At 53.9% G+C, this 24,614-nt stretch overlaps 1 protein-coding gene across 1 annotated transcript in view; it reads right to left on the reverse strand.

The window, feature by feature from the left end:
* Nucleotides 1-24,614, reverse strand: part of COL13A1 (collagen type XIII alpha 1 chain) — a 78,007-nt gene that overhangs the window by 29,557 nt on the left and 23,836 nt on the right. Inside the window, exons 11-21 of the mRNA XM_037497686.2 lie at nucleotides 24,102-24,158; nucleotides 19,418-19,525; nucleotides 17,108-17,134; nucleotides 16,305-16,340; nucleotides 6,366-6,410; nucleotides 6,065-6,097; nucleotides 5,311-5,337; nucleotides 3,706-3,759; nucleotides 2,796-2,882; nucleotides 1,319-1,372; nucleotides 270-314 (exon numbers count right to left, since the gene is read on the reverse strand). Coding sequence (XP_037353583.2) covers nucleotides 270-314; nucleotides 1,319-1,372; nucleotides 2,796-2,882; nucleotides 3,706-3,759; nucleotides 5,311-5,337; nucleotides 6,065-6,097; nucleotides 6,366-6,410; nucleotides 16,305-16,340; nucleotides 17,108-17,134; nucleotides 19,418-19,525; nucleotides 24,102-24,158 — 573 coding nt within the window. The remainder of the gene's footprint in view (nucleotides 1-269; nucleotides 315-1,318; nucleotides 1,373-2,795; nucleotides 2,883-3,705; nucleotides 3,760-5,310; nucleotides 5,338-6,064; nucleotides 6,098-6,365; nucleotides 6,411-16,304; nucleotides 16,341-17,107; nucleotides 17,135-19,417; nucleotides 19,526-24,101; nucleotides 24,159-24,614) is intronic.

Here is a 24,614-nt window from a genome sequence, read left to right on the forward strand (position 1 = left end):
ATGATTCAGAGAAGCAAGAGTGGGCCTACTGGGGTTCCCAACCACTCTTAGGGGCTGCCCAGGGGTTCTAGAACAAATGGAGAAGACACCATGTGACAACCCTAGACAAGACAGACCAAGTCCACCAGGACTGCGCCATCAGGCCTCCTGCCTGGGACCAGAATCCCCCTCCCCTTCTCCCCCATGGAGCTCCCAGGGTCAGCTCATTTCACACAGACCACAGAGAGGGGAGACATGGTGCTGTGACCCCAAGTGAGAGTTGCACATACCTTGGGGCCAGCTGGTCCCTGCTCTCCAGTTGCTCCAGGCTCCCCCTGTTTCATAACAAAATTGGCATTAAGTGGGGATAAAACTGAGAATGATTGAGGCTGATGTCCCCAGGCTGGCCTTGTGTTAGAGGCCAAAGGGGGGCCACAGGCTCACCATAGTTGGCCCAGGGGGTACAGTCCTCTGTGTCCATTCAAGTGCAGACTCTGCACTTCAGGAAGCATCTGTACCTCCAGCTACTCTCTCCATCCCATGTTAGCGGTTAGTGGCTCCACCTTTGTCTATCCAGCCTCCTCTCCCCTGCCCCCTAAATCAGCCACCTCCTTGGGAGTAGAGAGCAGGCCCCTTGCTTCTCTTTATTTCCATTCTGCTCAGGGAGCAAGTAACTTTTTCCCGATTGCCTGGGTGGTTATTAATCGCCATGGAGAAACCAGAGGTGGTTTCAGGAGGCCTCTCTGTTTAGGGAAGACCCAAAGTGCAGAAGGAAACTTGGGGCCAGCATAAAGGATTAGGGGCACACAGGCTGAAGATGCCCAGAGCAGGTAGGGTGGAGGGATTTGTTTGTGGAGATGGGACAGAGCTATGAGGCATAAACGAAACAGTGGCATAAACTGAAAAATAAGCCCTAGTTCTAGTTGAAGATCGAAGAAAATTTAAAAAATGAAGATAGAAAATAAAAATAAAGGGAAAACAAGACCTTCCATGGAACTTAACTAGTGATGAACTGCGGCTGGCCAAGCTGGAGGCCCAGGCCATCGCCGTCTCCTGGCAGCCTGACCCTCACCTCTGCCCCTCACCCTCCCTCTGCCATCGTAGCTCCCTGTGGGGGACATAGTAGCACCTACTGGACCTTTCTATGGGGAGTAGCTGGAGAGTCACTTGCAATCTGGGTCACTTGCAGGCCAGAGGTCTGTTCCCTGGGCAGCCTTTACATGCCTGCTGTCTCAGAAGTTTCTCTAAAACCCATGCTAATCAGAGGACAAGGGAGCCAGGGCCTTAAATTCCCAAGCTGACCCTCATTCTGCAGCTCTTGGATCTGGGGCCTCCGTACCTTTTCTCCTTGCTGTCCTGGGGGACCGGCCTGGCCACTGACACCAGCTTCTCCCTGGAGAAGGAGAGAGATGGGAGGAGAGCGTGCAGGGTGGCTTGGACAACCACTACGAGGGGCAAACGATGGTGCTGCCATGCTGTTCTGGGCAGTAAGTGTCTTTGGGCCCCGTCTCTTTCGCCTCTGGCTTTGCTAACTCACCCTTATCTGACGCCTCCTACCCACCATTGGGCCCAGCCCAAATCTCACCTCCTCCTGGAAGCCCTCCCTGTCTACCCTCTTCTTCCTCTGAGTTCTGCCCCATGGCTGGTGTCAACCCCATGCTGCCAGGTCTTGGTGTCCAGGTCACACGTGCCCAGTTCTGTAGCAGCCCCCAACTGAGGACCGCCATCAGCCCAGGCCCTGAGAAGAAGGTCATTTTGGAGCCTGGGAGAGTGGCACAGGCATCCCTGGGAGACAGAAGGGAGGAGGGAGGCCCTGGGCATGTGGAGAGGGGCTCCTGGGAGCCAGGAGCCAGGACCTGAGGTGTGGGGAGAGGCCTACTCCAAACCCCTCATTCACTCAACATTCTGGCTGTACCTAGAAAGAGGACATGAGTTGGAGAACACTCTTCTAGTTTTCCCTTCCTTTGCCCCAGGATCAGGGAAATAGTGACTAGGTTTTCTCAATCCCAAATCAAGAGCCAGGACATGCCCTGTGGGCTGAGTAGGACATACTCTAGCATTGGAGATGTCTGTGGCAGGGCCGCCTTTGGCAAAACTGGGTGGGGCTCATGCCAGGGTGGTTCTAGTCCCACCACAGTCATCCTGCTTGTCTCTGGGGTTCCTTGTGGTTCCCTCCACTATGTAGTCTCTATCTGGCCAATAGATGCCTGTGCATTGCCTGTGAGCTGAGTGCGGGCTGAGGGCAGGTTCTGCTGCTCCCTGCCCACAGCAGGCCCTGGCAGATGCTGGTAAATGAATGAATGCACTGTTTCATCAGGTAGTATAATTAGTCCTTTCCTTAAAAGCTAAGAAAGAAACCCCCTTCACTTGCCTGTGCTGCCAAAATAAACCAAGCACCCCAGGAGGCATCTGCTTTGGGAAACCCACACGCACCACTGCAGTTTTCATGCAGAGCAGGAGAATCGGGGCATCCCATTGTAGCCCCATTTGTGCCCCCAGTGCTGGTCCCCCTTAGCCCTGTGTGCAGTGCCTGCTCACTGACGTCTGGCTGTCCTGAGCCCTGCAACCCTCCTGCCCTGACTCTTACATCTCAGCCACCTGCCCCCGGGAAACAGGTTCCTAGGTGATCAAACAGTGGCTGCTTGGCTACAGGAGCTCATTCCAAATGACCTTTCTAGAATTCACTGGAAAAACCATCTAGAGCAGAAGACTTGATAAAGTAAAGGAGCCAAAACACAGAGGCCCGCAAGGATGGGCTGAGGATAAAGGCCACAGGCCAACATCTCCCCCGAAGCTCAATCCCAGGAAATACTCACCTTCGGCCCTGGGGGCCCGGGGAGCCCTGGAGGCCCGGGCTCCCCTCTGCCTGCACCAATGGAGTTGCCAGCATCGCCTTTTTCTCCCTGGGGGTGGAAGGTAGCATCACCATCAAGGGTTGACCTAGCTTGGGAGGGAGGTGGCTGTCCCTTCTCTCCCCTCACAGTTCAAAATCTTGGGGACAGCAGACCCCACAGTCTAGGCTGACTGTGGCAGGGATGATAAGGGGCCTGTGGGCATAGGGTGGCTGGGGACCAGAGGCCTCCAGCCTGGCCAGCCTGGTGCAGCCACCGGACTGAGGAGGGCCTGGATCTGGCTACTGAAGGGGAACAGGTTTGGAGCTGAAGCAAAAGACCCATCAGGACCTGAGCTACAGCACTGTTTCTCATAGTGTGTTCCACAGTACCCTCCTTCAGTGGGTTTGGGAATATTTGAAACATGGAGAAAAGGGCCTGGGGGCCAAATGATGTTAGGAGATATGGAGTGAAATGTCACTGTGTCTGCACCTTCACTGATAGATGCGCAGAGCCTCTGGAAGGCTGAGATACCCTGTGACTCCCCCAGGGCCTGTCCTGTCCCAGGCAGCTCTCCCCAAACTTATCTGACCTCAAGGTTTCTTTTTTTAGTGAAGCACATTTTCACAGCTGGTTTAAAGAGATCTGAACAGGGCCTAGCTACTGCAAATTCTTTGACCTTGGGGCCTCTTTTGGACAGTCAAGGTCTTCCATGTGTGCTCTATGACCCCCACCCTCCAACAGAATCTGGCTGTGCTCCCACTGGCTGCCCCCCAGTCTGGGAGGAACTCCTCCAATGCTGGGGCCCATGTGATTTGAAGGGCCAGGAACGTGGGTGGGAATGGTCAGATGGCCTTTACACGGGACCCACCGTTCAGAGCCTGCTGATGCCTACCTTCTGCCCCAGGAGGCCGAGGAGCCCAGGGGATCCAGCAGCCCCCTTCTCGCCCTGCAGAGAAAACACAGACAGTGTGGGCTTGCGCTGGCTCTCCAGGGCGTCGGTGAAGACAGCAGCTCCACCAGTGAAGAACTCTCTCTCTCCCACAACTCCCCACTCCCCTGACTCCCCAGTCACAGCCCCACAGAGACTCCTAAGACCACTTTAGCTGCTGAGCAGCTCTGTGACTGGACAAGCCCTTGCTCAGTCAGAGCCAGGCCTGAAGCCAGGTCTCCTGTCCTCTTCTGTCCATGCCTCAAAGATGTCCCTTTGCATCCACACAAGGGCTCATGGCAGGAGAGTCCTCCCAAGAACACCCCACCAGGTCAGCACAAGAGGCTCCACTCTCCATGACCTAGGGGTTGTGGTTCTCTTATGTGATAATATAAACCAGAGGTTCCGGGGTTCTGAGCTTTCCTGCCGAAGCACAAAGGCAGCCACACCAACCCTAGGGAGTCCCCCCTTGCCACCTGCCCTTGGATAGAAGCTGGATGACAGAATGGCCAGAAGCTGGTGAGGGGAGGGTGAGGAGGCCAGGTAAGGGCCCAGGTGAGGGGAGGGAAGCAAGTCCTGGGAGCCCAGCAGGCCTTGCTTGGGCTGTGCCTGGGGGTACCTTAGTGGGGGCACCTCTGCAACAGGCATTAAAGGGAAAGGAGTGCGTGTAGCCCTAAGGAGACAAGGGGGAGCGGGGCTTCTTCCTCCAGGCTTTCCTGGGCAGCCAAAGCCTTTCCCAGGGCGGGTGTGCTCTGGCTTAATTTCAGAGCTTTGCCAGGCCTCCCAGCATTCCCCTTCCTGGGGACACAGGCAGCACACCAGCATTGAGGGGGTTCCCGGAGGGGGTGCTGCGGAGGCTGGGATGAAGGGGGCAGACACTCCCTTCATTTACCCTCTGCTCTCTCTCTCTTTCCCATTAGACGTGGGGGCCTGGGCTTCCCTGCTGCTCCTGGGTTTCCCTTTGGGACAAGAAGAGAAAGTCACAGATAAGAGCATGTGGGGGGGGGGGACGTGGGGGGCGTGGGGAGTGTTGGGCAGTGGTCATAGGCAGAACCTCCAGATCTTAGTCCCCTGAGATGCCCTTCTTAAAGAAAGGATAGCCTGGTCAAAAAAGGTATAGTAATGCTGCATAAGGTATAGCCTTTCTAGAGCTTTCCAAGGTACATTTAGCATATGAAAGGCTCTGAGAAAGGCTGTAGTAAAAAACAGCTACAACAACAACAACAACAAAAACCTGTGTAACCTTTAAAACCCTATATTTCTCCAACATATTTGAGGACAGAAGCTTTTTTTTCATGTCACGCCTCTTATTGTCCTTGATGAGAGGGAACGAGAGCCCTAAAGACACAGGGGACAACAGTCCCTGCCCACAGGAGCTGGTGTGCAAGGACTGGCCCACAGTCCAGCCAGGATGGGGGTGCAGGGCTTGCCGTACGTTCCTGACCAGCAAGCCCCTTGGCAGGCCCTCCTCTGCTCAGACAGGTCCCCAGCCCAGGCCAGCCTCTGGGCTTCAAGACTAGCCTCTCCCACCTCCACCCCACACCCAGAACGTTCCCTCTGTATCAGTACCTTGGCTCCTGGGGTCCCTGGCTCACCCTGTGTGGAAAAAAAGAAGACTCAGATAAAGAAATAGAGGTGGAGGTGGGGGTGAGGAGGAGAGAAAGGTGTGTGTGTGGGAGGCATGGGTGAGCAAATGAGCAAGGTGCTCTGGGGGAAGGTGAAGCATCTGGCCAGTGGCATCTGGACCTTTCCCTAAGCCTTTGGCCCCAGGCCAAATGAGGCCTCTTGAGCACTGGCCCTTAGCAGGTTCCTTATCCCACCCCTGGGTGAGAGGTGGCAGGTGTGAGGGTCAGTGAGATACCAGGAGGAGGAAGAGGAAAGAATGGGCATTTGCTTTGCCCGCTGTGAGCGGACCCACTGTGAGAGCCACATATAGCATGTGTGCTGCTGGGGTGTTCCTACCCAACTGCCTGCCAGCCAAATGGGCAGTGAGGGTGGGGTTCAGGAGAGAGACTCCTGCTCATGTCTTTGGTGCTTTGCAATCATGTAGCTGCTGAATCCAGGAGCGCAAGGGAAAGCTTTGTCCATCAGCAGGTTGGCAAGAGCTTCCACTAAAGCAAACTGTGATACTTACTTGCAGGGTAAACATCTGTTCGAGTCCTATGTCTGGCATAAATATTGTTTTAAGAGAGCTTTCCCATCCTGCCGGCCCCCATTTTGGTTCTGCCACCACCACACTGGGCCCCTGAAGCCCCAGCTCTGCCCTCCTCTCTTCATGTCTCCCTCGGGCCCCGCAGGTGTTGAGTTATGATGTTCCACTGACCTTCATCCCGGCCACAGCGATTCCAGGAGACCCCTGGCAGAGAGAAGAAAGGCAGGGAGGCTTTTTGCAGCCAGGGGGATGCACAGAGGAAATGGCCAGACTCCCAGCCTCCCCTTGGTGAGACGTCAGACGTCAGATGACGGACTGCTTCCTTCTGCTTGCCCTCCCCCTGACAGGGAATGGGGTGGCTGAGCTCAGCAGAGTGCGAGTGGCACCTAGGAAGGGCCTCTTTGTGCACAGTTGTGCTCTCCCAGCTTCCCACCCACCTACTCAGCACCCGAATATGGTGGGAGGCAGCTACCTTCGCTCCGTGTTTGCCCGGCATCCCCGGCATGCCACGTTCTCCCTGAAGGAAGAAACAAGAGAAACAATGAGAAGAGAAGAGAATCAAATTTAGGGGTTCTGATCTCAGCTCTTAAAACTTGGCTTACACAGGTGTCAGCAAGAATGTTTGATCTGGGGGGGGCCTCCCTGGTGCGCAGGGGTTAAGTCTCAGCACTGTGAAGCTATCCACAGCCACTGCAGTCTGAGTTCGATTCCCAGCCAGCGAGCTGACCCACATGGCGCAGCAGACCTCTCCTGACCAGCCCACTGCTCCCCTCAGCAGTGTATTTCAGTGGATCTGCCTGTTCTGCTCCCTACTCTGGCTCTGGTGAATCCTCTTGCCCCCCCCACATCTCTGGCCTACACCCCAGGTCTTGTATGCATAATAAAATAAATCTTAAAAAAAATGTTTGATCTAGAAGTGTCCAGCTCATGACAAACTGTGAGGACCATGTCATCACCAGCAGCAGACATGGCCACTGTTGCTATGGGAACTCAAGAGGGTCCAAGTCACAGATCACGGAGCAGTAAAGGTCCCCAGAGAGAGGCCCACTTGTGGAGCCCTAGTCCACAGAGCAGGGGCGGGGGGACCTCCAACCAGGGCCCAGGTAAGCTGGAACTCTCCCTCTCCCCGCCTCTATCTTTTCAGCCATTCTTGTCCCTTCTCTCATCTTACAGAAATTCCAGGTCTTTTCTGCTGACCAAGGCTAGAGCTACTTCTGGAGCTCTACAGTTGAGCCTCCAGGCTGGCACCTAGGTGAATGTCCCCATGCTTGGGTAACACTCCCCTCCTTCAAAACTAGCCAGCACTGGCTGCAGAAAAGGGTCCAAGCTTCTATGAGGGCGTCCCTCCCCCAACCCCCTCCTGACACCTGTGCCTGTTTCCCTGAAAGCACTACCTGGGTTCATGATTCTGTGTCTGCCTGCCATTTCCTCAGGTAAGTGCCTGCTCAGACACCGTCTCCTCTATGAAAACTTTAGCTCTGTCCTGGAACCCAGTGTGGCAGGGACTGCTGTGCATTTGCAATCTGGATGCACAGACTCAGGTTTGCCTAAGAGGGTTCCACCTCTACCCTTTTGGTGTCAAATTTCTGAATTCTGCCAAAAGTCCTGAATTTTTAGCTTGCAATGCAGGAGCCCTTCCTCACCCTGACCCACCAAGGCACCTGAGCAATAGGTGGACGTGGTGGACTGAACTAGAAGTACCACAGTGGACAAAACTGGTGCCCCAGGTCTGTCCCAGTCACCAAGTTCTGGGAATCCCTTTTGGGGCAGAGCAGAGACTGTGCTTGCTACAGTATGTCTAGTGTGGAATCTCCATCCTTCCTCTCTTCAGTCTCCAGGTATCTTCTCCAATGTGGGAGTTCCACAGGGTTTAAATTGTGGCTCAGAGAGGCCAGGTACAATTGTCCAGGGCATGCAGAGCAGGAACTTGAACCCAGGATTTTGTCTGCCATAGTCCGTAGTCCCTGTTTGTTTAACCCAAGCATCAGATGGATTGATGTTCCGTTAGCTCCTGCTAAACACCCTCTGCAGGTTGAAGCTCCTGCCTGCTGGGGGGCCTCAGGGTTGGGTTCCACGGGTGTTAAAGGGTTGGTGTGTAAGGGCAGTTCCTCCAGGGCTGAGTCTTCAACCACAGGCCCCCAGAGAAGAGAACTGGGCAGGACCCGCCTGAGAGCACAGGTCTGCTCTGTGGCCAGCAGAGGGCGCCACGAGCTCTCGTCTGAAGTAGCAACTGAGCTCATAAAGGTCTCACAGCCCCTTCCTCAGGAGAGCTTCTTGTGGCCTCTGTTCCTCTTTCCTTTGGAGGACAGGGTCTTTTGCTAACATCCCAAACCAACTGACCGGGTTGACTCAGCCTCAAAGACACCAGAGTTCCCTGGGAGGACACCAGGCAGGGTTCCCTGGGTTGGGGGCACATGTGGAAGTTCAGCTCTGGAGTCCCTGAATATTCAGCCTTCTTCCCCTCAGCTTTACCCCAGTGCCCCTGCCTCCTCTGCCTAACTCCATTTTGGGGAATTAGGCCGGGAGTCAGGAAAGGCTGTGTGACCCCAGATAAGCCACTTTCCCTGTCTGGGTTCAGGATCCTCATCTGCAAAGTGAGATTAGACCAGATATGTCCTACCTACCCTCAGTGTTCCCTTCAGTCAGGCCTTCAGGAAGGAGAGGCTGAACCCGGAGGGGCGACCCTGGCTCTGCTGGCAGTTGCAGAATAAAAATGCTTTAGCTCTTTTAGCAGTTGCAGCTAATAGTGCTTTAGCTCTGCATAAAAATGCAGCCCTAGGAAGGGTCTCAGCTCTTCCCTCCTTTCCCTCCTTCCCCGCAGCTGGGGGTGCTCCGCAGGGAAGGAGCACGGGACTGCTTCACCTCCATCTCTGCGCTTCAATCTCCAATCGCCACATGAGCGCAAGGGGAAACCCAGAGAGAGAGGCTTTTGGGCTAATTGGGGTTGCCTTCCGCCCATGTTGGTTTGTATGTGAAGACACAGCAGCCCTGCACTCAAGGGACATCCGGGCCCCTCAGAGCCTCCTAAGGAGGCAGCCCTTCTCATTAGGGTGGCTGACCTTCGCCCCTTGCCTCCCCTCTGGGTCAAGTCTCTTAATTCTGCAAATGACCCAGGCTTCCTTAATCCCCATCTCAGGGCCTCCTTCATTCCCACCACTTGCTGGGCAGGAAGCAGGGGTGCCCCTGACTGACCCCACCCTACAGACTCATTCCACTCTCATTAGTCTCTTTCTCTAGGGCTTGTCTCAAAGGACTTGCCCGGTCTGACCTCTGCACCAGGGACTGGCCTTCCATCAGAAAGTGGTGATTTCCGCATGGTGGGTGAGGAGGGAGAGGAGCAAGAGTCATTATCAAGGACTCTGGGTAGCTGTGGGAAAGAATGTGTGTGAGTGTGTGCATGTGTGATTGTGTATGTGCCTGTCTGTGTGTGTGCACGTGTCTCTGTGTGCATGTGTGTGTGTGTGTATGTGAGTATGTCTCGGTGTGTGTGCACGTGTGAGTGTGTCTGTGTGTGTGCTTTCGGTGGCTATTGCTAAAGGACATGCTATACTGCTATACATAGCTTTTCCTAGTGGGGAAGATTTGCAAGAGCACACCTCGTGGGTCCTTCTTTCCCATCTCCCTTCTTAAAAGTGTTCCAATTTAGGACCTCCCCGATGGCGCAGCAGTTGAGTGCTGGGTTGCGAAGCTGCCCGCAGCCTCGGCAGCACAGGTTCGATCCTCGGCTGCTCCCCGGCCACCGGAGAAGGATCCCATATGGTGCGCAGACCTCTCCTGCTGCCCGCTGCTCCCCTCAGCAGTGTACCTCGGTCCTTCTGCCTGTTCTGCTCCCCGCTCTGGCTCTGGTGAATTCTCTCACCCTCCCGCGCTTCTGACTGTACCCAGTGCTTGTATAAATAAATAAAAATAAATCTTAAAAAAAAAAAAGTGTTCCTATTTAAAAGGTTTACGTTTGGAATTGTGCTGAATTTAGACTCACGAAGTCACTACTGTCCTCCGCCTGGGGAGCACGGAACTCAGTCTGTCACAGCACAAGGGCCCAGTTTATTCCCTCAACCTCTGCCTTCTCTTTATACTCTCAGCGGGGACCCCTAAGGACTCTCCCACGGGGGTCTCAGCCACCAGATCTGGGTCATCCTGTAGCTGGAGCAGTGGCCCAGGTGCACAGGGCGTGGAACCAGGCAGGAGACCCCCAGGTCGGGCTGGCCACCAGCCTGGTGGCAGGAAACCATTCCTGACAGCCAGCCCCACAGGGATGGATTCCAGTCCTTGTGGCCGAGCACGCTCTGGTCAGCACAGGTGGGCAGAGACTGGCCACATGAATGAGCCTGCAGGCCAGCCCAGTGATTTCCCACACACCAGCTCTCCTGCTGGGTCCTGCACATGACACGGCCTCAATAGGGTCTCTATTCTGGCCCAGCTTCCAGGTGGGAAGACCCATCCTTTACTGAGATGACAGGATGAAGGCAGGCTCCTTGGAACACAAACCGGCCGTGCTCCTGTCCTGTGGGGGTGGCCTCTTAATTGGTGATTTACTGTTTGTTGAACAAGTGGGGCAGGGACTTGGCAAGAAGATGTAGGAGGGAGTCTGGAGGGAGGTGGGGGCTTCAAGGTCAGCTCCCCAGCCAAGCAAAGGTCGGATGGAAAAGCATGTGGGGAGATGAATGGGCCTCCCTAAGCGTGAGGCTTCCACTGCAGCCAGGCTCTGGTGGGGAGGGCCTGGCTGAAGGCAGCTCCACACACAGAGTCTTTGTTCTCTGCAGGGGAGGAGGAAGGCCCCGCTGAGTGTGTGGGGAGTGGAGGGTTGGGGAGGAGGCCAGCAGGCATCTCAGGCCCAGGCCTGAAGCAGGGTCCTTCCTTGGGCTTGGAGAAGAGGGTGAGGAGGGCTGACTTCTTTCTCTCCTGAAGAGTTCCCAGGACTCCCTTCCGGGAAAATAGCAGCTCAGTTCCTTCTTCCCTGCCCTAGTCAGCCCCAGACCAGAGAAAACTGGAGCCATGGAAATGCCAGGTCGTCTGGTAATTAGGACAGGCAGGAAGTGATCTAGGGAATTACCGGGGTCAGGCGGCCTATTGAAGGCCAGGGCTTTGGAAGGGCGGCTGGCTTGTAATCTCGATTTGAGATCAGTTGATTTTGTAGTTAGTTCCAAAAAGAAAAGTCAGCTCTAATTAATCTGTGGACTTTGGAGCACAGGAGAAACGGGACCCAGGGAGCACAGGCTGCAGACTGGCAGGGTCACAGTCCTTTCAGCCCCCCAAAGCCTCAGATCTGGGCCCATGTCTCAGCTCCCTGATATGCTTTAATTTAAATGGGCCGGAGTACTCCACTGGGATCTCACAGCTTTGAAAAGAGTGCTAGCCCCATCCCTGCAGGGTCCAGCATCCAAGGCTTCCCTGAACCCTGTGAGTGCCACATGACCCCACGGGGTGCTCTAATTCTCTGGGAGACAGAAGGCTGCAGGGTGACCCTGCTGGGTGCTCTAAATCTCTGGGAGACAGTAGGCAGCAGGGCGGGCAGAGACAAGCTACGTTCTTCTGGCTTTACGAGAAGTCCCAGGACTATCCCAGCTCCTGGGGGGAGCAATGCCATTGGACAAAGCACCCCAATTGCTTTTATCTTCATCTAAAATGCATCAGGACCCCAGACACTCCAGGTGCTACTCACAGAGAGCCTGGCAGGTGCAGAGAAAACCCTGAACCAGCCATAACCTTTTTCTCACAAGAAAGAAAACAGCTCAAATCCTACCACCTCCTTTCCTGCTAGAGGATGGGGGAGGGAAAGGGCTCCTGGAAATCAGGGGGCTGCCCAGTACTCATAGAACCCGGGTGGTAGTCACTCAGAGCAAGGCTTTGGGGTCAGATGGAGCCGGCTTCACTATTTCTTAGCTGTGAATCTTTGGGGATTCACCTCTCTGAACCTCAGTTTGTCCATCTACATAATTTGGGGATGAGAATAAAGCCTGCCTCACAGAGCTGTTGTAAGGATTCAACGAGATGAGGCAGGCAAAGTGCCCTCTCCAGAGCCTGGCATGCTGAAGAGGCCCCGTAAGGCAGATGAGATAATACAAGCTATCGTCCCACAGCAGTGTGCCCACCCACGACCCCTTCCTTGATAGGCAGGTCAGAACCATCACGCCATAGCAGGACTGAGGAGAGGATGAGAAGGACCAGCTCGGCCAGGGAAGGAGGGCTGAGGTGGGCCAGGTGGGTGAATTTCTGCTCCTCACACCCTCCCCCTGTGCCCCAGGGATCCAACCATAGGGCCCACCGGATCGTCTTCCCTGGGAGTCTCTGTCTCTGGGAGGCGCCCAGGGAGGCGGGCCTGCAGTTGTAAGCAGCTGGAGCATGACGCTCATCCTACCTCCTCTGGTCTGAAAGGCACAGCCTGCAGCCTGTAGGAGGGGACCGTGGTCCCCATGAGAGCCCCAAGGCTTAACATCCAGCCTCGTGTGTCAGGCAGCACCCCCACTGCCCAGACAGGCGGACCAGCTCCCATGAGCTTAGAGATAAGCTCTCACCAGCTTTTGGGGTCCACATACAGTCTGACAATATTCGTCAATTCTCTTGAAAGAGAGCCAGGGTTGTAATGTTTTAAGCACACTTTGTGTCTCGCAACATATTTAAAGTAGATGGGCGTCATAAATTTGGATCAAATAGGTACCACATGGACGCACAACAATACTCGCAGTGTCTAGGCAGCGGGGCAGGCCCCGAGCAGGGCCTGCTGGCCACACTGGGCTTTGATCTCAAGGGGCTGTGGAGGAGCCTGCCCCCCTGGCCTGGATGGCCTTTGAGAGGATGCCAGGCGGCCCCAGCTGACAAGGGGCGGGAACAGGGGTGGTGGATGGAACTAATCATGAGCAGACCTCACTGGCAGAGACATGTCTTTGCCGAGATTTACATTCCTCTTGCGCTGAAGGCAAGGCCTCCATGCACGTATGTCAAGTGGTCCGGACAGAGCAGTAAAGCACATGCGAAGGGCCAGTCCGTTCCCCACGGTCCTGCTCACACCTTGGACATGGGGGCCTCATCTCTGCTTGGTGTTCCCACTGCTCCCCCCCGATGGTAGAATGGGGCCAACCCATCTCCCCAGCATCCGTGATCAAGCAGCCCTTGGCATTAGTGCCTAACTCCAAGCAGGCAGCAGAGTAGGGAGGAAAGAGAAGAGAGATGGACAAAAGAAGAGAGCTTAAGGGATAACCCGCTACATCCCAGCGAAACCGCAGGCGAGGGCAGTCTGTGCCCAATTAGCTTAGCCTGGGGTGAGACCTCCTGAGCGGCCTTGACTTCTGCACTGGGGGAGAAGACAGTGCAGCTGTTGGGCTTGGACGCAGGAGACCTAGTTTCCATTCTAGCATGATCGTTCATCAGCTGTGCAGCCTTGGGCTAAGTGTTAACCTCTCTGAACTTCTCATTGGTACAGCGGCCACTTGAACTGTAAGTCCAGGGCCATGGTAAGGACCCAGTGAGATGGGAAGTGAACACACTTCAGCTAAGCCAGAAATCTGAAGTATGACTGTCTGTGGGCACTGGTCTGCATCTCAGAGCTCTGATGGGAAGCAAAGTTCTGCTGGGCATGGCGGTCCTGGGTCAGGATGCCCACTGCCCAGTGGGTCTGGGTAGTGGGACAGGCACCAGTAACCTCCTAAGAGCCACTTGACCTTAAGAAATGACCCCAAGACCTTCGTGGGTGGACCTTCTGCTTTGGGCTATCAGCTCCCCAGCTCCTGCTCTCTGGCCTCTGTTGGTCGAGGAGGCTGTGGCAGAATAGGGTCCCAGCAGAGTGAGAGACCACCTGCAGGTGGGTTGGCTTTGTTGACTGGGGGCTCTGGAAGCACCTACTGAAAAGACTCAGTGACAGGCTGGAGAAGTGGAGAAACCCAGAGAGGCAGTGAGGGGGAGCAAGCATCCCCTCCAGATTCCATAAGGAAAGGCTACTGTGGTGGGGCACAGGGGGCTGTCTGAAGGAGAAAGAAAGGGTGAGAAGCAGGTGGGTAATGAAGAAGAACCTCCTGCTTCCTCCTGAGCTCTGAGTGGTGATGCTGCTGGCAAGCCCTGGAGGTGGATAAAGAAAGACCCACAAAGGCTCAGAGGTCAAGACGCCTCCCAAAAGCCAGGACTGCTCCCAAGTCCACTCTGTCCAGGAGGCTGCTGCTGCCTGAGCTGGAAGCAGCCTCCCATCTGCTGTGGAAGCTTCTCTTAACACATCGTGACCCACAGTTACCCAATTTCTACCTGAATACCTCTTGTGACTAGGAGCTTCTTCCCTCCCAAGGCCCCCGTGACTGAGGAAGCTCGCTCTTGTTAGCTGCAACTGCCCCTTCTGTAGTTTCACCGATTAGCACCTGGTCTACCCCTAGTCACAAAGAAGTGTATCCCTCTACCTCCCGTGTTAGAACCTTCCCTAGCAGCCCTGAGCCGCTCAGGCCAGAAGGACCATGCTGGTTTGTGCATGTAGGTTCACTGCAGCCAGTGTTGAATGATTCCCCCAACAATCTGAGCCAGGATTCCCACCTTCATAGGACCAGGCCCCTCCATCAGCGGGACGCCCCAGCCCTGAGCTGAGGCCTCGCCATCCTCGGGACTCAGACCTCCAAGCTCCTTTCTGGATGAACCCGACTTTCAGCTGGTAGGAGGATGCAGCTGCCCACCATGCACTGACCAGGCTTGAGGGGAACCACTGCCAGCCTGAAGCCCCTTCAAGCTTGAGTGAACTGGTCTGGCTCCTAATGGGGAAACCGACCCTGCTCTGCAGCAGAAGGCAGTAAATTTTGTGAGGCTGCATGAGTGGATGGAGGCAACCACGGGGCTATAATTTCCACTTCCTGACACAACATGAACTTCTCAGTTTATGCAGAACTAATTAAAGATCTCTCAGGTCTCGCCATCTCACCACCAAGCGCCCATAAAACAATGCAGTGATGGCAGCTGCCCAATTACAGACCTGGAGGAATATGCTTCTCCGGAGTGAGCTCCACTTTCCTTCCAGAGACTCCCCAGTGGGGGGTCTGGAGGGTGGATGGGCCTCTTGCAGCAGATAATATCAAGAGGACCAAGTCTGCACTGGATTCCTGCTTAGAAATTGTGAGGCTTTGGATGAGTCTGTTTTCTCTTTTGTTAAGTAGAAGAAAAGACTCGGTCTCATAAAGCAATGAAAACAAATGCAGATCACCCTGATAGGTAGCCTGGCACACAGTAGGCATTCAGTCAGCAGTGACTATTATTAAAATTATTTTTATCACAATTAATGTAATGACCACTTCTGCCCTCTACACAAATTGATTCCCTGTCTAAAATGCCATTTTCCTTTAAAGTTGCTGGTTGCAGGATAATGATGGTGGATTAAAAATGGCCACAAACGCTCTGCTACTAGGAGGGTGGCAGGATGGGGTCAGGAGAGGAGGAGGGATGATGATGATCAGAAGGAGCAGTAGAAGTCGAGTGTCCCCTTCACATGACTTGGCAAGAAGACCAGGATATCTGAAAACGGGGTGCAGACGAACACCCTAGAAAAGAGCTGTGCACTGGACCTTGCCTGTGTTAAACACTGCCCTGGGCCTGTCTGGCCATAAGGAAAGCTGGCTGGCTGGCTGGAGACTGAGAGGCCAGGTGGAGGAGTGCAGCCCACTGCCAGTGGCAACCCCCAGACATGTGGATGAGGTTATCTTAGTCCCTCCTGTCTTTTTGTCCATTATCTAATTCAGCTGCGTGAGCCAGTCCTGGGGGTGAGAGGTGGAAGGGTACTGGGGGTGGGGGGTGGGCGATGGGCAGCTGAGCCTCCCACTGGCCAGTACATGGTATTGTGAGAAATAAATCATTGTTTTCAGCCTGAAAGTTTAGGATGGTTTGTACATGCCAATAGGGAACTGATACACCTACCCACTGACCGAGATAGAGCTGTCCCTACTGGGAGACTTCCCAAATGCCTCCCAACCTGGAACTGGTCTCTCTACCTCCCATATCCACACTGTGCTCTGTGATGGAAACAGGTGGTGTGGTTTGCCTCACCCAGGTTAGTTGTGCAGGGATTTTTCTCCAGAGAGCAGAGTTAGGACCCTACCCCATATGCCCCACCATCCTCTGCATGGAGCTCTGCTCAGAGTGGGCTCCAGGAATCTGGCTCCCATTTTCAGGCCCCTGGGAGCAGTGAGGACCTACAGACATGGTCACCCAGGATGGTGAAGGACACCTTCCTGGGCCTGATGTGCAGTTGGGCCATTGACTTGCCCAAGATCCTGGCCCCCTGAGTCTCCTTCCCCAAAAGACACAAACCCTTGTTCAGACAGCCTCATAGCATTTCCTAGCTCTTGCTAGGTGAGGGTTAGTGCAAAAGGGCGTGTGTACAACCAAGTCCTGCACCGAGGTGAAGACCTACTTGGGGTCCCACCGGGGAACCCACCCCTTTCATTCTTACCTTCCGGCCATGGTAGCCCTGGATTCCTGGGTCTCCCTGGAAGAACAGAGAGGACCATAAGAAGGGCTTTCCCAGTGTCAAATTTTGGCTTGTTCATTCTCTCACATTACCATCCCTCCTCCTCCCAGCAACTCCAAACTCCCCTGACCTCTACACCCAGCCATCCCTGGAACAGTAACAGAGACTATGCCATTTTTCAGAACAAGTTCCTGCCTTGCAGAGAGAGAGGGCTGGCGGGAAGGGTCAGCTGGGCAAAGACCCAGGGGATCTGAGATTCATGACCTTCTGTCAAATCTGGATAAGAATTTGCCCCAGGGCTCTTAGTTTCCACATTATAAAATGCCTGGGCAGGATCAGTGCTTTGCATCTTCTCAGTTCCAGAACCCCAGGGTCTCCAACTTCAAAGGGAGAATATGTTTGACGCCATGGCCTTGCGGTAAGGTTTCCCAAGAGATTCAGAAGGGCTATTCCAGCTCTGAGCCCTTATGAGACACTATTTTATTGAGATGTTGTGACAGAGTCCTGAGTATCAATCTTGAGTTTCCAACCAGATAATGAGCTCCTTGGAGGCTGGGACCGCACCTTCCATGCTAGATATCAAACTTGCTTGCCTGGAGCACACAAAGGTGCAAAGCCTTGTGGACCCCTGTCAATACCTAGGGGGGGTGGTGGAGTTTGGAAGTGAGCCAAGTGCAGTTCATCTCTCGGCTCTTTTCAGTAACCTGCACTGCTGTCTCCTTTCATTCCTGCAGGGAACTACCCCCACCTCCCCAACTCAGCGCATCACCCAAAAAGGCCCTCACCTTTTGTCCAGGAGGCCCAGGTAAACCCTGTGGAAATAAGCAAAAGATGAGTGGAGATGATTCGGGTTCATTGTTTTTACTGTGGGGAATGGGTAGTCAGTCCCCCCAATACCTGCAATGAGTTCTAGATATGCTACAGAACAGAAGTAGGGGGTTCTGGGAAGGTATCTGAAACCTGCTGAGGGCACGTGGGGACAACAGGCTCACGTCTCTCTTTGGAGCCATGTGGGTGCCCTGGGCATTGCCGCTGTGCTCGCCCACTGGAAAATAGGTCAGTGGCATCATGTTAAACTGACAGTGTGGTTTGGTTCAGATCCCCAGCCTCCCACCTCCCAACTGGGACCCCTCCCTGGAAAACTGACCTTGCCCAGCACAGCCTTGGTCTTGCCTTTGGCCATGCCAGCTGCGGGAGAGACCTCTGTCTCCTTCCGCCGGGGGAGGTGACCATGGCAGTTAGCTTTGGGGAGGTGGTGTGGGGCCCAGGCCTGGGGGAGCCCAAGGGAGGGGCAAGGGAAGGCTGGCTCCACCGCGGTCGTGGGCGTAGGTCTGGATGGCAAACAAGGGCTAGAGAAAACCAAGATGCCCAAGTCTGGTCGGTTTCAATTGGTTTAGAGAACATGCTTTCTGGTTTTTTCCTTTATAAACAACCTAACAAAGAAAACCACCTGGCTGGGGTTCAGTGAGTGGGAGCCCAGTGCATTTGGGAGAGGGCAGTCAGCAAGGAAGTAAATTTTGAGCTCTTTTTGGGTTTTCTCTGCATGGTTTGGTTCAAGTCCCTAATTTTCACTTCCTTTCTGGTTTTCCACTTTCCCATCTAGAAACGTGTAGAAGTGAGGCTAATCTCCCTCCCTGAGAACTTGAGATAAAATCAAAGACATATTTCAAATCCTCTGTTGGAGTCAAGCTGGGCAGGAGAGTTCCCCCAGGTAAGTCAAGTGGGGTGTCTTGGTCCATCCCACCTGTGCCCCAACCTGGGGGACCCTATACCTGTATTGGCAGATAGGCAGCCAAAGGGCCCAGCCATGAAGCCAAATGATCAGGAAGGCGTGTTCATCAAGGGCTATTTGGAGGAGCATCCCAGACCTAGTAACTGCACCTCTGGGAACCTATTCTAGGGGAAGAATTAGAGATGTGTGCAAACATTTCTGTTCAATGATTTATATTGCCAGCGGGAACTCATTAACTACTTTATAGATAGGCCTGCAGCCCTAACGTCTATATCACGGGAGACTCCTGATGAAGGAAAGGGCATGGTTTATGACATGAAAGCAAAACCTAACAGGATACAAACTGTTATAGCATTCAAAACATCACCAGCCTGGAAAATGTTTATGTGCAGATATGTCTAAGGAGAAAAATGGAAGGATTATTCAAAATGTTAACAATGGTAAACTCTAGAGATGGGAATACAGAAAATTTAAAATGTTTTCTTTGTCTATATTCCAGATTTCTCACAATAAATATATGGTGCTTTTTTCATAAGGACAAAATTTTTTTTAAAGCTACATGGAAAATAATATTAAGCAGCCTTTTATTTTTCATCTCTATTTCTCCAATAATGGCCAACATTAGTGGTGGCTCTGGTGGAGAAGCCATTCTCTAAAGTCCAGGGGCCTGCTGAGTGATTCTACTGCCCTTTCTTATACTACATTGGGCTGAGAGTCAGGTCTTGGCCAGGACTTGGAAATGGGTGAGTTGGAGGCCACTGGGTTTCATTTGCAACCTGTGTGCTCTTGCCTGGATGGGTACCTGTTGGTGTCTCTGGGCTTCTCCCCAGTGGTGGCCCCTGCCAGGCCTCAGGCTGGATGCAGGGTCCCTTCAGCTGACCAGGCATTGGGGTGGTCCAGGAGCACGAGGCCCACACTACCAGCAGAGGCATGTTTGCCAGCATGCTGCGTGGTCAGACATCTCCTTGCTGACTCCTTCAGAATCCTCTTCCTCCAACTTGGGTTTTCCTAAGCCCAGGGCCCAGGGCACAGCCATCAAAGGTGGTCCTGAGGGCTTTCTCTTCAAGTTCTCTGCTGAGGCTGGGAGTGGGACAACCTGGTCGTAATTTTCAACCTGGTAGGCAGTGACTGGAGTTGAGGACCTGGCCTAGGAAGTGTGTCTTCAAAACCAGAGTGGAACTGGTGAAAGAGGTGGTAGGCAGCTTCTCGTGTGGGACATCCCACCTCTAGTGACCTTGCCACAGTGTTTTTTTTGCTCAGCTGGACCCAGATTCCCATTGGTTATGTGAGGCCTGATGCTTCAGTGAGTTCCTGGGACAAATCTTGAAGGAGGCAGTGGTAGAGAGAGGAAGGGGCTACTTACAGGGGGCCCTATGGGCCCTGGCAATCCTGGGTGTCCCAGAGGTCCACTGGGTCCAGGGGGGCCTGGTGGCCCTGGTGGGCCTTGGATGCCGGCCTGGCCCTGTTCACCCTGAAGTTCATGGAAACAAGTGTTAGACAAAGTCCCCAGGGCCTAGAGCATTTCCCACCCCAGTGCCATGCACCCAGTGAAGGCCCCGCTGTGGGCTCTGGTGGGAGGCAGCAGTGGCGTGATGTGATGATGCCGTGATGACTACATGCAGGGACTGGAGATGGCTAGGAGATGGCCAAGATATTAGGTCCCCAAGAGGAGGGGCTTCCAGAAAGGACTTGCTGAGAGAGCAACTGGTCCCGACAGTGTGTGTGTGTCTGTGTGTGGCAGAGGCAGAGGCGTGAGTGAGTCACCCAGGCCCGACCGCTCCTAGCCCGGTCAGAGGACCAGTGTTCGGCCCAGGTGGCCCCAGGCCCACCTCTGGCCCGCCCTCTGTGCGCTAGTCCCAAAGGCTCTCTCTTGTTCAATGGGAACCACAGTTTCTCACTTCCTATTGCAGCTTTTTGCTGTCTGTGATGATCTGGTCCAGAGCATCAAATGAGATCCTTGGGTCAGAGGCCACAAAGTTGTTTGGGTCACTAAACTGTTGGGTAAGACATTTTATGTCAACAATTTGGATCGGTGTCTTCTGATAAAGAAAGACAGCCCTGGCAGAGCTAGGCCCATATTTGGGGGCATAATTGAGGCCGATTCAGGCTGGGCCTGAGTTCTCCAGTTGCTTCGGTCCCCAGCCCCCATCCTGTCCACGGCAGCCTGCCTCTGTCACTTAGGTGGGCAGTGCCTGGCCTCAGAGGACAGCTGAGTGTGCCGCCCTTTGCTTGGTAGTTTTGCAACTGCAAAGTGTTTTGTGCATGTCTGGAGTAGCTATTGTTATTCTTTTGCCCTTCCCTCTCTCAGTCAACTGCTCTGAGCTCAGGAACACAGAGGGCCTGGGAGGGAGGGGCGGCATCATGTTCCCTCAGAAGGAGAGAGCCTGGTGCAGGTGACCCAGATCTTGGGGCTGGAGGCCAGCCTGAGTCACTTTAGATATAGACAGTTGCCATTATGTTATTTTCTAAGTGACCTCTCCAGGGACCTCTCTTGTGAGAAGGGGCCCTTCCTGCAGACACACTAAAGCAGAACAGCCTGGCAGGTTTGACAGTTTCCAGGTTGTGTGCTGGGGACCAAGGGGGTGGGAGCTCCAGGCCAGTCCACCCTTCACCCTTTTTAGGGTGCTCTCAGATTCCTCTGTGTCATGCTTGCCTCCCTGTACGGAAAGGGAGCTGACGTGCAGGCCACAAACTCCACAGAGGGAAGAGGAGTATAGAAGCTGGGAAAGAGCGCGATAAGATTTACCAGCACCTGCTGGGACTGTCCCTTAGCTGGAATGCCCAGGGCAGATGCTCCCAGGACTTTGTTGTGCCACACCCTCTGAAGAGCAGCTTTGGGGTTCAGTGGCTGGTGCAGAAATGAGCCACAAGTCCCATTGAACAGAAGCGAAAACTGAGGTTCAGAGAAGTTGAGCCCCTGACCAAGGCCACATGGATAACTCAGGGGGCAGCCAAGATCCAAACTTAGAACTCCAGACTGTATTCCTGTTCACTCCAAATAAGCAGCAAAAACTGCTCACCGTCCAGCATTCCGAACTTTGGAAATGACCTCCAACACCATCTGCTAAGCACATCATATCTCAGGTAAAGCTTCCTCTTCAATTAATGTTAGACCCAACATTTAAGCATCTTACAGAGCCTGTAAAATCAATACTGACTTATTGATAGGTAACGGGTACGTCTTTTTCTGTCCCATGATGGCTGACAGCATAAAACTTCATTCTCCAGATGAGAGAATAAAAATAGTGACCCCATACAGGCCCCTGTTCTTGTCTCTTTACTTTGGAAATTAGGTCAGCGCAGCACAGAGAATTCTGGCACACACCCCCCTCGCTCTTGAAAAGAGATCCAGTGTATGCCGGGGCCCCTCTCAATTCCTTCATCTGTAAGGTGGGGATGATGATGGCACTGTGCTGCTGGGCGGTGGTGTGGGATTACATGAGATAATCCGTGGAGAATTCTTCCAACAGTGCCTGGAGCCCAGTGAGGGTTCAACAAATAACAGTGCAACCAAGGCCAGGAGGTAGCTGTAGGGGGCTGAGGCAAATGGGGGTGTTGAGAGTAAGCACTCGCTCTCTTGGATGGGGTCTGGCCCGGAAGGGTGGTGACAGTGGTCCTGGTGCTTCTCTGAGCTGCCAGTGGGCCCCCCAAATGGCTATGCTCAGGACAATCATGAGCACAAGGAAGCTCTCGAGGATTTGGCTGGTGTAACGGGATATGTAGGCTCGGGTAGCACACGCACCACGTGTCCCTCTGTATTTTTAGCTGTTAATTGGAGTGATTTTTGAGCCTTGTTCAATCAAGTGCCTGAACATGCAGGCCCCTGGGCTCCTGACTCCTGAGCCAGGCCAGATGGTGGCTCCAGGCTTTCAGAGCATCTCGGAGCTCTGCCATTTCCAGTTTCTCTGCAGCATTGGGGGGTAACCCCTGTGAGGAAGGCTGGGGGCACAGGTGGCCATCACCCACTGCCCAGCCTGGAGCCAGGCAGTGATGTAATGCTCATGGCTGGGCCCCTGGCTCTGCGGTCTCTTGTTCTTTGTGATCTGGTCCAATCCCTACTTCCTTGGGTTAGTAAGGCGGGAAGAAGGAAGCAGCTACTTACACCTATCGGTGTGGGCTCCATTGACTCTGCAAATTCCCTGGCTCTTCAAATTCAGGTAATAAGTAATCAGAGGCTAAGAAATCTGCATTTCTAGATATAAAGGATAGAGGCCCAACTGGGGAGCTCTAGATGTGGGGTCTGAAGAGCCCGCCTCTCACTGTTTGTGTGACCTTGGGCACAAATTCACTTGTCTGAACCTCAGTTTTAATTATAGCACTTAAACCATGCCAGGAACTATTCTGAGTGCTTTGTAAACACAACAACCACCTTATGGGATAGGAACTGTTATCTTCACTTAACCAATGAGAAAACAAAGGCACAGAGAGGTTAAGTAACTTGCCCCAAATTACACAGTAAGAGGCGGAGAACCTGGATGTCTGCAGTTGACTGCCTGTGTGACCTTGGACAACGTACTACATGTCACTGAACATTGATTTCCTCATTTATGTAATAAGAATGATCATGTGTAACACTCAAAACTGTTGAGAGTCTTAAATAAAATCAAGCCTGTAAAACGTGTAAGGGGTGGCTGGCACAGCGATGGCTGCTTAGCTGGCTGTTCTGAGCAGGGATGGTATGGTAGTAGGCCTGGGGCTGGGGCATTATGGATTTCCACATCTATGTCATTCATGGGTCCATTTTTGGGTCTAACTTAATTTAACCAAAGTAGAGTGAGATCCTGACTATGGCTATCGCCCAGGCTGGCCTGACAAGGGTCCAAAGACTTGCTGAGCCTCTTGGGGAAGCCACACAAGGTCTGGGCAAAGGGATGGTGTCTACCTGGAAGGTCCGTCTTTTAATGACTGGGGGTGGAGCCAGTCGCACTGAATTGAGGAGAGGCAGCAGCTGAGAAGAAAGATGAGTTGGAGGGCCAGAGGGTAAAGGCCAAAGATCGCAGGTGTTCAGAGGTGCAGAGTCACCAGGTAGGCAGGTGGCCAAGAGGGAGGGGAGGAGAGGAAGAGAGAAGAGAGATTAGTGAGCAGAAGGCATCAGGGTGGGGGGGGACGGTGTGGGTGAGGCACGCTCTCAGCTTGTGGGGTGCAGGGCTGAGCTTGCCCTTGGATGGCACAGCACTCCTGGGAGGGAGAAGTGGGCTGGGGTGTGGACCAGCAGCACCTCCCGCACACCAACTGGAGAGTGGCCTCCTGGGCTAGGCCGCCCTCCTTGGTCATGCTGGCACATGGCCCAACATTGCACTGTCAGCCCCCCCGGCCCTGGTTGGTGGACAGAGGCCGCTGGGCTGAGGGTAGTAGACTCAGAGGCTCTGGCTCGGGAGCCACAGGACCAGCTAAATTGGTACTTGAAGCCAGGCTGGTGTGCGGCAACCCCTGGATTCTTTTTTTGGTTGAAAAAGAAAGGTTGGTGTCAGCGAATCTGGGGAGGATGGTCAAAGGCAGTGCCAAGTTGGGCTCCTGGGGGCTGAGCCGGCTGAGGGTGTGACCAGTGTGGGCACAAGCTAAATGCTACTGAGGTCTCACCCGGGGGCTGGAAGACTTGGAAAATAAAAGCTGGAAGGGGATGTCTCCCGGCAAGTTCAACCACTTTCTCGGGGGGAGGCAACTTGCAATCACATTATCTAATGTGATTTTCATTTCTGGAAATTCTTGTTGCTTAGTCCCTCTGCCCTTGGAAGAGGAGCAACCATGCCTTCAGGAAGTGGTTAGAACCCATGTGAAAACAAAGTTGGCAAATGATCCACCTTTTATTTTTGAAGTATTTTAACTCAGAGGCCCCTGGGATGAGCATTAAGAACCAGGGGCTGCCTGGGCCAGGTTTGCATCCAGCTGGGGACTTGGGAGCCTAACCGTGGCCATTCCAGGTCATCCCTACTGCCCCGTGCCCCACCCCTCCTGCTGCCCGAGCCAGGGGATGTGCAATGTTGGGCTCTGTGTCTAGGGGGTCTCTTAGCAGAGTGCTGCCAGGAGACCTTCTGGAACCTACAAACCTTTAGGGTAATTATCTGGTTGGAGCGCAGAGCTGCAAGAGTGCTGCTTAGGTACTCCTGGTGAGGGGGGAATGGAGGTGTGGAGACAGGGCCACAGGGGGAGACTGAGTGCCATAGCCCACAGACACCAGCTCCCCTGCACCCCAACCCAGGGCCCTCCCGCCACTCCCATCCCTTCTCAGCCTCCCTCTCCTGGGATGCTGCAGACTGGAACCAACCTGGTACTTGTGGGCCTATCACCCCACAAACTCCTCAGAGAGCCAAAGACCACTTGCCCTACCTGTCACCTGGATCCCCAAATCCTCTCTTACTCCCCCTGACTAGTTCCTCACCCTGCTGCAGTCATATGCTGTGCTTTGCTGCACTCTGTGGCCAAGGAGCTTCTGAGGTCTTCTAACCCTGCCTTCCCCTTCTTTCTGGGTTGAGGGGTAGAAGCCCTCTGCTCCACCACCATGAGTTCATTCAAGAACCATGACACACAGCCAAAGCGTCTGCAGTTGTGTTGTCTTTTGT

This window comes from Talpa occidentalis, unplaced genomic scaffold, assembly GCF_014898055.3.
Source record: "Talpa occidentalis isolate TD23 unplaced genomic scaffold, MPIMG_talOcc4v2.1 talOcc4.8, whole genome shotgun sequence".
NCBI classification, from domain to species: Eukaryota; Metazoa; Chordata; class Mammalia; order Eulipotyphla; family Talpidae; genus Talpa; species Talpa occidentalis.